Source organism: Ochotona curzoniae, unplaced genomic scaffold, assembly GCF_017591425.1.
Source record: "Ochotona curzoniae isolate NIBS_2020 unplaced genomic scaffold, NIBS_Ocur_1.0 contig_3622, whole genome shotgun sequence".
NCBI classification, from domain to species: Eukaryota; Metazoa; Chordata; class Mammalia; order Lagomorpha; family Ochotonidae; genus Ochotona; species Ochotona curzoniae.
This window is the reverse complement of record NW_024465926.1, coordinates 134555-150029: the sequence shown is the minus strand read 5'-3', so window position 1 is coordinate 150029 and position 15475 is coordinate 134555. Positions and strand designations below refer to the sequence as shown.

Below are 15475 nucleotides of genomic sequence, written 5' to 3'. Positions count from 1 at the left end.
GTGGGGATGGGGAAGGCGGTGTGTGAGGTGGGGATGGGGAAGACGGTGTGTGAGGTGGGGATGGGGAAGGCCGTGTGTGAGGTGGGGATGGGGAAGATGGTGTGTGAGGTGGGGATGGGGAAGGCCGTGTGTGAGGTGGGGATGGGGAAGACGGTGTGTGAGGTGGGGATGGGGAAGACGGTGTGTGAGGTGGGGATGGGGAAGGCGGTGTGTGAGGTGGGGATGGGGAAGGCGGTGCGTGAGGTGGGGATGGGGAAGGTGGTGTGTGAGGTGGGGATGGGGAAGACGGTGTGTGAGGTGGGGATGGGGAAGGCGGTGTGTGAGGTGGGGATGGGGAAGGCGGTGTGTGAGGTGGGGATGGGGAAGGCGGTGCGTGAGGTGGGGATGGGGAAGGCGGTTGTGAGACCTGCTGTGTTCCAAGTGCAGATCCTGCGCCACAGCCAGACTCCCTGTGTGTTCTTGGCCAAGGTCAGGTCCTAGCTAGCCTTAGAACCTCTGTATGCTTACTGGGCACTTGCAGGCCAATAGGTCAGGGTCCTAAAGCTGAACACAGCCTGTTTGATCGGATTTTATTTGTAAGATTTATTTATTTTTATTGGAAAGCCAGATTTATAGAGAAAGTAAGAGAGACAGATCTTTTCTCTGCTGGTTCACTCCCCAAGTGGCCACAACAACTGGGCAGAGCCAGTTTGAAGCCAGGAGCTTCTTCCAGGTCTCCCATGTGGTGTAGGGTACTAAGGCTTTGGACCTCCTCCACTACTCTCCCAGGCTGCAAAAGGGAGTTGGATGGGAAGTGGAACAGCTGGTATACAAATCAGCAACCTGTTGGATCCTGGGTATTCAAGGCCACCTAGCCATCACGCCGGGCCCCAGTGTAATGATCTGGTACAGGGTAGTGGCCAAGTTTAGTGTTTTTGTTTTGATGGATTTATTTAAAAGGCAGAGTGACAAGACTGACTGTTTCCTCACCTCGTGGTCACACAGCCAAGCTGGAGCAGGCCAATATTACGAGCCAGAAGTTCCATCCGGGTCTCCTCATTGGGCATCAAGGGCCTGTTTGGGGTGTGCATCAGCAGGAAACAAGCTAGGAAGTGGCGCAGCCAGGAGTCTAACCAGCATAGCAGTATGGGATGCAGGCTGCCTAGCGGCTGCACTAGCTACCCTCAACAGTGGCCACAGGAACCAAGTTTTGTGAAGAAAATGTGCCCTGAGCAGCTTTGGGGGAATCAGTGGGTGAGATTTGGGTGATGCCCAGGGCACTCTGCCAAGTCCTGCAGTCCTGGAGAGCTGCATGGCCCTAGGCAGGTCCTGGCCCACCTGTTTTCTGGCACATTCCAGGGTCCACTCAGGAGGAGCCTCCACACAGTGGAGAGACCACTGCTCTGGCCCAGGGCTTTGAAGCCTGGCAAGTTCTGGAAGGATCCAAGCCTTCAGGTGTCCCATACGGCACCCTGTTCAGCCCTGACTTCCCACATAGGAGGCAGCAAAGCAAGAAGCAAGGTAAGGTCTGGGCCCAGAGTTTGCCAGGGCAGTCCTTGAGGGCAGAGGAGTCTGAGTCTGGGATAGCCAGGCCTGTTGTCCTGCCAGCACCTGCCCCTACGGCTGGTTTGTATGAGCCGCTCGGATATTACAAACCCAGGTCTGAAGAATCACTTGCAGCTGACAGTTCTGATGGCAGTGGGGGAGACGTCTGGGTCCCAGGACCCTTCAGTCTTATCTGAACTACTTGAAGACAGTCTGCTACTGGGTAGGGGTCCTTCCAAGTCCCAGCCCTGGACTGTACTCTGCCTGTGAGCCAGTGAGTAAGAGTTAGTCCCTCAGACACTTTGAGAACCCACACAGGCACACTAGAAACCTAGTTGGTCCCCTCACTCCAGATTCAAAGGAGATGGGCAGGGGCTGGTGTTATAGTTTAGCCAGTAAGCTTGCCTCCTGCAACGCCTACAACTCCCTGCTAGTGACCTGGGAGAGCAGCACAAGTGCCTGGGTCCCTGGGAACAGTTTCTGGCTTTAATCTGCCTGTTGGCAGCCACCTGGGGAAGGATCCAGTGGGTGACAGTCTCTCTTTCTGTTTCTATAACTCTGACTTTCAAATAAATAAGAAAAAAGGAATCTTTTTTTTCTTTTGTAAGAAAACAGAAGGTTGGGCCAGTACTGTGGCATAATAGATTAACCTTTTGCCTGCGGCACCAGTATCCCATATGGGTGCCTGTTTGAGTCCCTGCTGCTGCACTTCCAACCCAGCTCCCTGTTTATGGCCTGGGAAGGCATCAGAGGATGGCCCAAGTCCTTGGGCTCCTGCACCCACGTGAGAGACCCAAAAGAAGCTCCTGGCTCCTGGTTTTGGACCAGCCCAACTCCAGTCATTACAACCATTTGGGGAGTGAATCAGTGGATAGAAGATCTTTCTGTATCTCCTTCTCTTTACGTCTGCCTTTCCAATAAAAATAAATAAATCTTTTAAAAAAAGAAGAAGGTGAGCACCCAAACCAGTGTGGTGACCAGCTATGGGCTGAACTTTCTGATCCTTTGTTGTGAGAGCTCGTTGACGAGGGCTGATGGACAGGCCTTGGAGAGAGGAACAGGGCCAGGAGCCAAAGCAGTGGTCCCCATCTTTCCAGCGTCCTGGTCCAGAAGTGTCTCAGAGAGTGGGATGTGGGGGGGTATACCCTATGTCCCACCGCATCACCTTCACAGAAAGTCAGGCCCCATCACTGCCCTTGCAGCATGACACATGGGAAAGCTGACTCACTGGCTGGGCTCTGCCCGTTGCCTTCCCATGGATCTTGCACAAAGGTCCCAAGGCAGGGCCGGTCACCCATCCCAGTGCCCACCAGGAAGGAGGATGTGGTTTCCTCATCCAGAGGCTGCCCAGTTCTCGTGGCCTTTCAAGTGTCAGATGGCGGGGGTGTGGGGGAAGGCATCGCCTCAAAGGCCTTATTTATGGAATCACATCCTCTACCCTGACAGCACAGGAGGCTGGAGCAGGGGCACCTTGCTGCTGGGGGCTCTGCCCTGAGGGCCATGATACCAGCACAGGTCTTTCCTCCCAAGCCATCTCCTGGGACCCTCAACACTCTTTAGCCAGGGGCGGGAGTAATCAGTGGAGTTCATGGTTTGACCAACTCCAGTGTTGGTGTCACCTCTGCTCATACCATGTCTGCTAACAATAGGGACACCTACAGTACCATTTGCTGTAGGAGAAGCTCAAGAGGGCAAAGTGAATACAAACTGCACAGTTTCTGGTGTATGCTTTTCCACAATGGGCACGGGTGACCTGGCTACAGAGCAGTAAGGCTGGGGAGTGGGCAGCCAATGCTGTGGCTGTTGGCTACATCTGGTTCATTGGGGCTGCTGTAGCATCTGGCTGGAACGGGGATTTTTGGAAGGTACAAACTACATACACCAGTGACAGGCGGGCACCAACACCTACAGTCAGGTTTGCAGTGTGGGGGCCAAGTATTGGTGGGTCAGAGACGGGCAGTGGGTGGGTGAGAGATAAGTAACCACCCCCACAGGCCTGGCTTCTGGCTGCATCTGCACCACAGGTCTCATTGCCTCAGCCTCTCCGCCTGCAAATGGGAGTGCTCACCACATTCCCCTCCCACCTCTGCCTCAGCGTGCCCCACAAGCGGGTGCTGGGCACCACGCAGGGCTGCTGACCCTTGATGTGGTTCCTGCGGTGGTCCTTAAAGGAAATGGGTGTGCCAGTTGGGGAGAGCCAGTTCCCCGTGAGTGTGAGCAGCATGCCCCAAGGCCTGTCAGCTCCCAGGAAATGCCAGCCCAGCTCCCCTCCCTGTGGTGCTGTGGCCTGGGAAGGCACTGACCTCTCCAGTGCATGGCACACAGCTCTGTTCCCCACCCCAACTGTGTGTTTCTGGTCCAGGAGGTTCAGCCTCAAGCTGTCCTCCCTGGTCCAGCCCCAGGAAACTCTGAACTTTATTGGCCAGGCTTCTCCTGGCTACAAGTGGATATGTGAGGCTGCATGCCCTGACACAGGGTGTGGGTGTGGAGCAGGGCTGCACAGGGGGTCAAGGGTAACATTGAGAAGAAGGTACTGGGGCAGGCATTTGACCAAGAGTGATGGTGTCCATGTCTCATGTCTGGAAGCTGGAAGACTTCCAAGTGCTGGTTCTGTCTGGCAATGGATAAAGCTGCCCGCAACTCTGGCATCTCTTGTGGGTGCTGATCCAGCTCCCTGCTAATGGGCTCGGGAAAGCAGTGGAGGATGGCTTAGGTCCCTGGGCCCTTACCCCACGTCGGAGTCCTGGAAGAAGCTAGCTCCTGGATCCCTGCTTTGAACTAACCCAACCTGGCTGTTGTGGCCATCCAGTGAGTGAACCAGAAGATAGAAATTAACCCTGACTCTTTACAAAGAGGCTCTGCTTTCCAAATAAAATCTTATTTAAAAAAACAACAACCTGGCCCTGGTGCAGTAGCCTAGCGGCTAAAAGTCCTTGCCTTGTATGCACCAGGATCTCATACGGGCACCAGTTTGTGTCCTGGCAGCCGCAGTTCCCATGATATTGTCCAGCTGCTGCACAGTGCTCCCTGCATGTGGTCTGGGAAAGCAGTTGAGGATGGCCCCAAACCTTAAGACCCTGCACCTGCATGGGAGACACGGAAGAGACTCTTGGCTCCTGACTTCAGATCAGCTCAACTCCAGCTGTTGTGGCCACTTTGGGAGTGAACCAGCGGACAGAAGATCTTCCTGGCTATACTCCTCTTTGTATATCTGACTTTCCAATTTAAAAAAAAAATCTTAAAAATAAATCTTTAAAAAAAACTTTCATAAAGGTAAGAGCATGTTACATTTGAGACTCATCTGGAAGAGCAAGTACATGCAGTAGGTCTGAAGGAGCCCTGGGTGCCCAGGGCCCAGCAGGGAGTGGAGTGGGGTGCAGAGGCAAGACCCTGTGCTGTGACCCAAAGCTGGGTTGTGCTGACGCCACCTGTTGGCCCCACAGGATACTACAGGGCACTCCTACATCCCAGGAACCGGCTTGTCACATGGGAAGGAGCGGCTCTGACCGCAACTTGCAAATGCACAGAAAGACCCCATTCTTCCCAGACATCAGTCCATTCGGCCATCAGGAGCTGCACGGTGCAGACACACAGACTGAGGCTGCCCCCCGTGACCAGGTAGGCATGGGGGCCAAGTAATGCGCCCTGAGCTGAGAGGGTCAGCACCACAGAGCTACGGTAGGGGCCATGCTCTGGCTGGGAACATGGTGAGTGTGAGCTGGGTCTGGGACCATCCAGATGGAGTCAGGCTAGCATTGGGAACACCACCATTGCAACACCATGAGCTGAGACGGGCCCCTTCCTGAGCGCGGGATAAACAATGCCCATGTCGGGGCCCCAAAGGAGGCTGGTGGTCTCCCTGAATGGCACTGCAGCGGCCGTCTCTGGCCCAGGGCCCACAGTCAACCACACAGGCCCCTGGTGCCTGCAGGTATCTGTCCCCGACGGACTGTTCCTGAGCCTGGGGCTCCTGAGCCTGGTGGAGAATGTGCTGGTGGTGGTGGCCATTGCCAGGAACCGCAATCTGCACTCGCCCATGTACTGCTTCATCTGCTGCCTGGCACTGTCAGACCTGCTGGTGAGCACCAGCCATGTGCTGGAGACAGCCGTGTTGCTGCTGCTGGAGGTGGGCTCCCTGGCCAGCCGTGCGGCCGCCGTGCAGCAGCTGGACAACATCATCGACGTGCTCACCTGCAGTGCCATGGTGTCCAGCCTGTGCTTCCTGGGGGCCATTGCCGTGGACCGCTACATCTCCATTTTCTACGCCCTACGCTACCACAGCCTGGTGACACTGCCACGTGCACGTTGCACAGCTGCCGCCATCTGGCTAGTCAGTGTGCTGGCCAGCATGCTCTTCATTGCCTTCTATGGCCACCCAGCAGTGCTGCTCGGTCTCATCACCCTGTTCCTTGCCATGCTGGCCCTCATGGCAGTGCTGTACCTGCACATGCTCACACGGGCCCGCCAGCATGCCCAGGGCATTGCCCGGCTCCACAAGGGACTGCACCCGGCCCGCCAGGGACTTGGTCTCAAGGGTGCTGTCACCCTCACCATCCTCCTGGGACTTTTCCTGCTCTGCTGGGGCCCCTTCTTCCTGCACCTCACACTCATCGTCCTTTGCCCCCAGCACCCTACCTGCAGCTGCATCTTCCAAAACGTCAACCTCTTCCTCACCCTCATCATGTGCAACTCCATCCTGGATCCCCTCATCTACGCCTTCCGCAGCCCAGAGCTGCGCCAGACACTCAAGGAGGTGCTGCAGTGCACCTGGTAGTGGGGCAGGAGGCAACGGCTGGATAGTGTCATCCATGCGTGCCCTGTGAGAGCAGTGGACGGCTGCCGAACGATGTCATCCCTGTGGACCTGGTGAGATCAGAGGCAGCTCCGGGCATTGTCTCCAATGTGCACTCAGTGAGGGTAGGGCTGGCTCTGGACCTCTAGGCCGGGGTGCCCCACAGAGGGAGCTGGGGACTTACGTCTTGTGGCCTGGCCTTAGCCAGTACATGGACCAGGAGGTCTCCTAAGGCTTTGAAGCACAAATCAAGGAGGGGTGAATGCCACAGTGGCACTGGGGGCGTGGGCTCCTGCAGAGACTCTACCCCCCAGAACTCAGCAGTCCCCCAGCATCAAGTCTGCTACCACCTCCTGGACTCATGTTCTCATGGTGGGAACATGAAGTCTCAGAACGGAGAGTGGAGGCCATCAAGGTGCAGGCCTGCTCCCACCAAGGGTCCTAAAGGGGCTTTGCCACCAGAAAAACCCAGACACACCACAAAACAGGTGGCATTAACCAGTGGCCCCCAATGGGCAAGCAAGGACGTTCACCAAGGAGATGGGGTTGAAACTCCTGAGGTCCAAACCACAGGGAGACAGCTTCAGCAGAGGCTGTAGGCTTGAGGACTGCTAACCAGGTCTCTAGGTGGTAATTTTTTGGCAATAAAAGCTGTGACCAAGAACAGCTTTATCACCTGTGCCTCCCAGAAGATGTGAGAGTTTAAAGGTGAGGATATAAAGAAAAAGAAAATAAATAAATACAACGAACAAAAAAGGGTGAGGATAGGAACATGGGAAGAGGGTGGTGGCACAGCAAGTCGGGAACTACCATCCCAGTTGAGGGAACCTCTGTTACTCCAAAGGGTCACTTCACCTTGCCTGGGCAGGGTAGGGACCTCCACCCAATTATGCATGTAGAGTCCCACCCAGCCCCTACTGCACCATGCCCAGGGCCCAGGCCCTGCCCCCACGGGTGAGGTCATCACAGCCTGGAGAGGCCCCTCCATTCTGCTCTCTGCTTAATTCTGTCCTGCTGGCAGTAGATGGCAGTGTCTGGCCAGGACTGGGAGCTCAAGGCTGCAGGGGGACTCAGGAGGCAGCCAGATGCTGGGCCTGGGTGCTGCGAGCTCAGCTGTCTGCTGAGAACTCCTTCTGGGTACCTGTGTGGATGCTCTGGGAAGGTTCAGTGGGAGGTGCCATGGCCAGCAGCCGCTAGCCAGCCCTGCCCATACTCTTGGCAGGGCAGCCTGAGCTGCAGACGGGCAGCAGTGACTCAGCCTGGAACCTGGCACCGGAACACTCTGGGGAGGCTGAGTGGCTGGGCCTGATGCATTCCCGGCAGGCAGGCAGACGGTCTGTCCCAGCCCTCAAAGTGCTACCCAATGTTCTCCCTGGCTCAGACAGGAGGTCCAGTGGCATCCACCAGGCAAAGGGACATAGACCCTCTTCACAGGCAAAACCACACCCCTGTGATACACAGGACCACAGCCCTATGCACACACACAGAGGACCACACCCATGTGACACACACAGGACATCAGCCCTGTGTGCAAACATACACAGGCCCACACCCCTGTGTACACACACACATATGCAAGACCACAGCCCTATGTGCTCACACACACATACAAACAGAGGACAACACCCCTGTGACACACACACAGAGGACCATACCCATGTGACACACACAGGACTGACCACACCCCTGTGTACACACACACATACAGGATCACAGCCCTGTGACACACACAGAGGACCACACCCCTGTGACACACACACACACAGAGGACCACACCCATGTGACACACACACAGGACATCAGCCCTGTGTGCAAACATACACAGGCCCACACCCCTGTGTACACACACATATGCAAGACCACAGCCCTATGTGCTCACACATACATACAAACAGAGGACAACACCCCTGTGACACACACACAGAGGACCATACCCATGTGACACACACAGGACTGACCACACCCCTGTGTACACACACACATACAGGATCACAGCCCTGTGACACACACAGAGGACCACACCCCTGTGACACACACACACACAGAGGACCACACCCCTGTGACACACACACAGGACATCAGCCCTGTGTGCAAACATACACAGGCCCACACCCCTGTGTACACACACATATGCAAGACCACAGCCCTATGTGCTCACACACACATACAGAGGACAACACCCCTGTGACACACACACAGACTGACCACACCCCTGTGTGCACACACAGGACCACAGCCCTATGCACGCACACACACAGAGGCCACACCCCTGTGCACACACAGACTGACCACACTCCTGTGACACACACACACAGAGGCCACAACCCTGTGTGCACACACACACAGACCCACACCCCTGTGACACACACAGGCCACACCCCCTGTGTGCACACACAGGACCACAGCCCTATGCACGCACTCACACAGGGGACCACACCCCTGCAATGCATGGGGTGGGGGAAGGGCGGGGAATGTGACCTCTGTCGTGGTTCCTTTCCCTCGGTAGCCATGAGGATGCTGTCCCTCTCTGCACCTGTTCCTGGCAGTGCTCGCAGCTCCTCCCTCGGCTCTCTCAGGGGGCTTAGACCCCCATCTCCAAGCCCTACCCGGGCTGCACTCTCCTGCAAAGGGAGGGCCCCAGGTCTGGTGACTCCAAGGAGAAAGTCACAGGAACTGTTGTCCTCCATCCCCCAACCGGGGGTCCCTGCGTTGCCTGTGCGTTTCACAACTACCGGCGGCGACCCTTCCTGGGCAGTCCAGGAGTCCGCAGGTCTCCTGCATCTAGAACTCTGAGCGCCGCAGTCAGCTGCTGCAGCTGCTCCCCTTCTCCCGCACCCCGAGGGACCAGGCAGAGCCCAGACAGGAACCGATGACCGGCGCGGGGTGGGGTGCGAGGGAGGACCGGGCGCAGAGCCATGGACATCCCAGCCCAGGCAGCTGCGGGTCTGCCGCGCCTGGGGACCCCGCGGCTCCCATTGTCCTCGGCGCAGCCTGCCAGCCCCTCCCTCCCCGCGGGCTGCGGCGGCGGGGGAGGCGGCGCGTCCTGGGCGCAGGGCCGGGAGCGCGGGGCGGCGCGTGTTGCCAGAGCCGCACTGTGCGGCGGCGCCCCGCGATTGGCCGCGCCGCGGCCACGTCAGGCCGGGCGCGGGGGGCTGTGGCCATAAGAGCGGGCTGCGCGGGTGCCGGAGCCTCCGCAGCCGCCCTAGCCCCGCGCCGACCTCCACCGCTGCCCCACGCGCCAGCATGAGGGAGATTGTGCACATCCAGGCCGGCCAGTGCGGCAACCAGATCGGGGCCAAGGTGAGCCGGCGCCCGCCCTTCCCGGCTCGCGGGCCTGCGGATCTCCCCGGGGGCGCGGCCGCGCACAAAGAGCCCGGCCGGGGTCCACGCTCCGCGACCCTCGCCCTTGCGCGCAGCCTGCTTCCCCAGGGAGGGCGTGGGCAGGTGCATCAGGGGCCCGGCCAGCCTGGGCGTGGCCCTCCCTGCAGCTGCAGCTCGGCCGGGCGGGGTGCGCGGGGTTCGCCCGCACGGCTGCGAGGATCCCCCGTTGCCTCCTCGCGCTCGCGCCACGCAGCGGTGTCCCGGCCCCGCCCGGTCTTTGTTGGGGTCGCTGTCTTGGAGCGGGGATGACCTTGTCGTAGGCCTGCAATCGGCCTCCCTCGGGGCCGTGGCGCTAGGCAGAAGCGGCGCGGGACGGGACCGCGCCCACCCAGGTTCGGACCTGGGAACAAAGCGGCTGCGGGTGCCCAGGGCGGTGTTCATTGTTCAGCCGCCCCGCAGACCCCAGCCAGAGCCGCCGCCCCGTCCCGACTCCCGCTGTCCCTTTCCCAAGGTCACGCCGTGGGTGAGTCGCGGCACAGGCCCCGCAGGCCCCCGGAGCTCGCGCGCGGCCGGCGGGGTCTTCCCTCAGAACAATGCGGGGGAATTGGGCAGGGCCAGGGAGGCGTCCCCCACCCAGGCTGTTGCCGTGGAGACCGGGCGGGCACCCCGGGCCGACGGGCGAGGGAGGGGAGGGGCACTCCGCGGGGTGGGGGGCGGCGGCAGCTGCGGCAGCCGGGCCGGGGGCCGGGGAGGAGCTGCCGGGGCGGCCAGATGGGCCAGGGGTCCTGGGGGGCCAGGGCGACCCCGCACGGCTGCTCTGGGGGATGGCCCTGAAGATGGCCCTGGCACGCGGGTTGCTGCTCCCTCTTTTGTCACTACTATTGCCTGAGCAAGACCCCGCCTCTGCCCCTTGTCGCGCGTGGTTTTCTTCCTTGGGCGCGGAGCGGTTCAACCTGAAGTCCCTGGCCCAAGGCAGGCGACCCTCGACCCGCGTCCGACGCCGCTGCCACAGCCGATACGGCGGACGCGGGAACCCGCACCTCGCTTCGCACTCCGGGGCGCGGGGCGGCGGGAGGAGCGCCGCGTCCGGCCGGTGGGCTCGGGGCTCGGTGCTCGGTGCTCGGTGCTCCGGGCTCGGTGCTCGGTGCTCCGGGCTCGGTGCTCGGTGCCCCGTGCGGGCGCCCGCCGCGGGGAGGGGTCTCTGCGCTCTTTGTCTGCGGCCGCGCCCTCCTCCCCGCCGGGCGGGATCTGGGGCGGGGCGCCGGCCTGCAGCCAATGGGAAGAGGAGGGCCGGGCTCGCTCCGCCCCCCGCGCCTCCGCAGTGGGTGGGCGTCCTCGGGTGGGCTCCGCCCCGGCGGCCGAGGTCAGCACCGCGGACAGCGCCGCTCGCGGGCCCGGGTCCTGCGCGGTCGACCCGTGCGCCTGGGCTTTTGGCCGGGCTCGTGTGGGTCAGCTTTGCACGGTCTGCAGGGCTCAGGGCCCGGCTGGCGTCGTGGGCCTCCCCCTGCCTCTCCCCCCCACCCCCAAGCTTCCCCTCTCCCTACTCTCCCGCCCCCAGCTCCCCACTCTCACTTCACCGCTGGTCCTGACTCTCCCTCCCCCGTCCTGCAGTTCTGGGAAGTCATCAGCGATGAGCACGGCATAGACCCCAGCGGTAACTACGTGGGGGACTCGGACCTGCAGCTGGAGCGTATCAGCGTCTACTACAACGAGGCCTCCTGTGAGCATCCCTCCCCGCTGCCCTAGCCTGGGGTCCCGAACCTGGGTTCCACACCACTCCCCACCCCTTCCCGAGACGTCAGCAGGCGTAGCCTGCAGCAGGAGCACCGTGGGGTGCCAGGAGAATGGATGGCCCCATTGAGAGCTACACCCTGAGGAGGAAGAGACCAGTTATGGAGGACAAACTGGTGAAGCACTGGTCCCACCCACTGTGCCTGGGAGGGGTTGGTGCTCTGGCCCTCCCACCAAGCCACACCCCCTGCGTTACACAGTGGGCTTAGAGCATAGAGAAACCTACTCAACCTCATCTTGGCTTCCAAGCTCACCCGTAGGTCCCAGATGAGGTGGGGTGGGACCGGGGGAGAAGCCCCTGGCCAGCAGGAACCTGCAGCCACCCTTTCCCTTCAGCTCACAAGTACGTGCCTCGAGCCATCCTGGTGGATCTGGAGCCTGGGACCATGGACAGCGTCCGGTCTGGGGCATTTGGGCACCTCTTCAGGCCTGACAACTTCATCTTCGGTGAGGCTGCCCTCCCTGCCCCCCTGCCCCGCTTCCACAGCAGATCCAGGCTAGGAGATGGGGGTGGAACCAGGCTGAAAAATTCATCCATCTTCCGTGTATGTGCACATTGCAGACCCGGAGATGGAATTCTGGGCAGGAATGAGTCTGCTCATGTTTTGAGCTACCAGACTTGTGGGAAAGCTGGTACACAAGGGGTTAGGGGTCCTCCTGCTGTGCCCCAGGCACTCACAAGAGAGCAGTTAGGGGTGGTGCCTCATTTCCACCCTCTGCTCCACCCACACTCAACTCCTGCATGTCGACCTCCTCCAGCCCTGAGCTTCAAGGAGTCCTGGGGTGTGGTTCAGCCAGTGAGAGGGAAGGTGGCTGGGAGCAGACCATGATCTTACCCTTGGGAGATGGGCCGGCCTCGGCTCCAGGCACCAGGTGCCTGGCATGTGTGAATAGACAAGACCTGCACTTCCCAGAAGGGGTATTAGAGGCGTAGGCCTTATGCTGACCGTCTGTCCTTTTCTCCTCCTGCTCGCTCCTTGCACAGGTCAGAGTGGGGCCGGCAACAACTGGGCCAAGGGCCACTACACGGAGGGTGCAGAGCTGGTGGACTCCGTCCTGGACGTGGTGCGCAAGGAATGTGAGAACTGCGACTGCCTGCAGGGCTTCCAGCTGACCCACTCCCTGGGCGGGGGCACCGGCTCAGGCATGGGCACCCTACTCATCAGCAAGGTGCGGGAGGAGTACCCCGACCGCATCATGAACACCTTCAGCGTGGTGCCCTCGCCCAAGGTGTCGGACACCGTGGTGGAGCCCTACAATGCGACACTGTCCATCCACCAACTGGTGGAGAACACAGATGAGACCTACTGCATCGACAACGAGGCCCTGTATGACATCTGCTTCCGCACCCTCAAGCTGGCCACGCCCACCTATGGCGATCTCAACCACCTGGTGTCAGCGACCATGAGTGGTGTCACCACGTCCCTGCGCTTCCCAGGCCAGCTCAATGCTGACCTGCGCAAGCTGGCCGTGAACATGGTGCCCTTCCCCCGCCTGCACTTCTTCATGCCTGGCTTTGCCCCTCTCACAGCCCGGGGCAGCCAGCAGTACCGCGCGCTGACCGTGCCCGAGCTCACCCAGCAGATGTTCGACGCCAAGAACATGATGGCCGCCTGCGACCCACGCCACGGCCGCTACCTCACCGTAGCCACTGTTTTCCGTGGCCGCATGTCCATGAAGGAAGTGGACGAGCAGATGCTGGCCATCCAGAGCAAGAACAGCAGCTACTTCGTGGAGTGGATCCCCAACAACGTCAAGGTGGCCGTGTGCGACATCCCACCCCGTGGCCTCAAGATGTCCTCCACCTTCATCGGCAACAGCACGGCCATCCAGGAGCTGTTCAAGCGCATCTCGGAGCAGTTCACGGCCATGTTCCGGCGCAAGGCCTTCCTGCACTGGTACACGGGCGAGGGCATGGACGAGATGGAGTTCACCGAGGCCGAGAGCAACATGAACGACCTGGTGTCTGAGTACCAGCAGTACCAGGACGCCACAGCTGAGGAGGAGGGCGAGATGTATGAAGATGATGAAGAGGAATCTGAGGCCCAGGGCCCCAAGTGAGGCAGCCTGTGGTTGTGGTGTGAGCCACTGGCAGCTGGCACCTCCCCCGCTTTGCTTGCCAGCAGCTCGCTGCTCTCCAGCGGCCCCTCCCTCTTGGAGTCCAGCCAGCTCCCCTCCCTGTCAGGCCAGCTCTGTCTTTGTGTTGCTCCTCTGTTCTCCTGCAGCTCCAGGCCCCATGTTGGTGGTTTTCTTATTGGTTTCTGTTTGTATTTGGGGGGATACATAATAAATCTGCTGTGCGAAGCCCCTGCCTGGCGCTGAACGTCTCTTCCTGTGCTGACAAGTGGGGTTCAGTGGGGTGAAGAGGGGCAGGCCAAGGGCTGTGGTCTTCTCAGCGGGCGGGTTGAAGCCTTGCCCTGCCCCGGGTGTTCAGCTATGATTCACACTGCAACTCAGCTTCCAGCCGGTGTGTGTGTGTGTGTGCTGCAGGACAGGGGAAGGTGAACAAGGACCTGGGGCCTGAGAGCCGAGCCCTGAGGGTTCCCTGGGAACTGGCGATTGTGGTGGGAGGGGGAGGCCCTGGGAAGCAGCATCAGCACCCCTCCGCCAAGGCCAGGACATCTTGCCTGCCCCACGCAGTGGTCATTCCTTGCAGCAGCAGCAGTGGTCATGCCTTGCAACCCAAGCCAGTAGCACACTCCTGCCCTGCCCTGCCTCAGTCATGGTGGTCAGGACAGAATGTATAGGCAGGCAGCTTTAGGACCTCCCAGCCTCACCTGAGACCGCAGGCACCATAGAGCAGGAACCAGCTGCCCAGGTCTAGATTCCTGACCACAATGGTGTGGGGGTGGCAGGATGTCTTGAGTTTCAGAGGGGCCCCTCAAGGGTTATGCCCCCATGGCATGGCACATACCTTCCCCAGGAGGCTGGGCCTGAAGTTCCAAGGAGGGAATGGTCTCAGGCAAGCCTTCTAATGTAAGGCAGGATTCCCGTCCCACCCCGCCTATCTCCCTGAGTCCTGACTGAGGGGGTAATGCCGGCGGCCTGACAAGTTTCCAACTGCTGGACTCATACAGTCATTGGCATTCTCTGACAGATGGATTCCTGGTGGCCAGCTCTGTCCAAGGGGGTTCCAGATCTGGGTTGGAAGGTAATTGCCACTTACCTGAAAGTCCCCAGACCAACCAGTACCCGCCTGGCAGTATACATTCCACCAAGAGTACCACACTGCTGACAGTGACCAACCAGGGGCTTGGACAGGAACTAACCATACACTCTCAGTCGTTATTTCAATCTGTAAGAACCTTCAGGGCTAGTGGCATAGCCAGTTAGATCTCCACTTATGATGCTGGTACCCCATAGAGATGCTGGTTTGAGTCCTGGCTGCTCCACTTACGATCCAGCTCCCTGTTAATGTCCAGGGAAAGCAGTAGGAGATGGGCCAGGTCCTGGGGTCTCTGCACACACATGGGAGATCCCGAAGAAGTTCCAAGTTCTTGGCTTTGGTCAGGACCAGCTCGGCCTTTGCAGCTGTTGGAGAGCGAACCATTGAGTGGAAGATCTGTCCCCCCATGCCCCACACCTCTTTCACCTCACTGTCAAAACCCTACCTTTCAAATACACAAATAAACTTCTTTAAAAAAAAAAAAAACAGGACTTATACTAAATGGAGTTTGAGAATCTAGTTGACTTCCATTGGCCAGTCATGAATGTCCTCATGAAACAGGCTAATTGGGGTGAACTTTGAAGTTGGAGAAGCCAAAAAATGAGTACGGCCTAGATGCAAAAGCCAAGTGGGCTGTTGCAAAGCTCCAGTCCTTGTAGGGTAGAGCATTCAGTTCCTCGTAACGCATGCTCAGGTCAGACTGGCTGCTGTGCGTAAGCTGGCCTGTTGGCAGGGTCAGGGGACTGGCTCCAGTCTGGTCAAGTTTGTTGGGTCTAGTACCAATGCTTGGCTCAAGTCAGTGATCTTGGCTCAGCTTCAACCAAAGCATGGAGCTTCTCCAGGTGTGTGGTGCTGGGTTGCCTTCAAGCATGAGGAGCCCC

At 59.5% G+C, this 15475-nt stretch overlaps 1 protein-coding gene across 1 annotated transcript; it reads left to right on the top strand.

Annotated features, from left to right (window-relative positions):
- Positions 1-4774: 4774 nt before the first annotated feature.
- On the top strand, positions 4775-13728 carry LOC121157768 (tubulin beta-3 chain). Its single transcript, XM_040982144.1, has 5 exons — positions 4775-6297; positions 9307-9616; positions 11249-11357; positions 11765-11875; positions 12414-13728. The coding sequence occupies exons 1-5, from the start codon at positions 5345-5347 to the stop codon at positions 13487-13489; spliced, it is 2559 nt and encodes an 852-aa protein (XP_040838078.1). The 5' UTR covers positions 4775-5344; the 3' UTR covers positions 13490-13728.
- The last annotated feature ends 1747 nt before the right edge of the window (positions 13729-15475 follow it).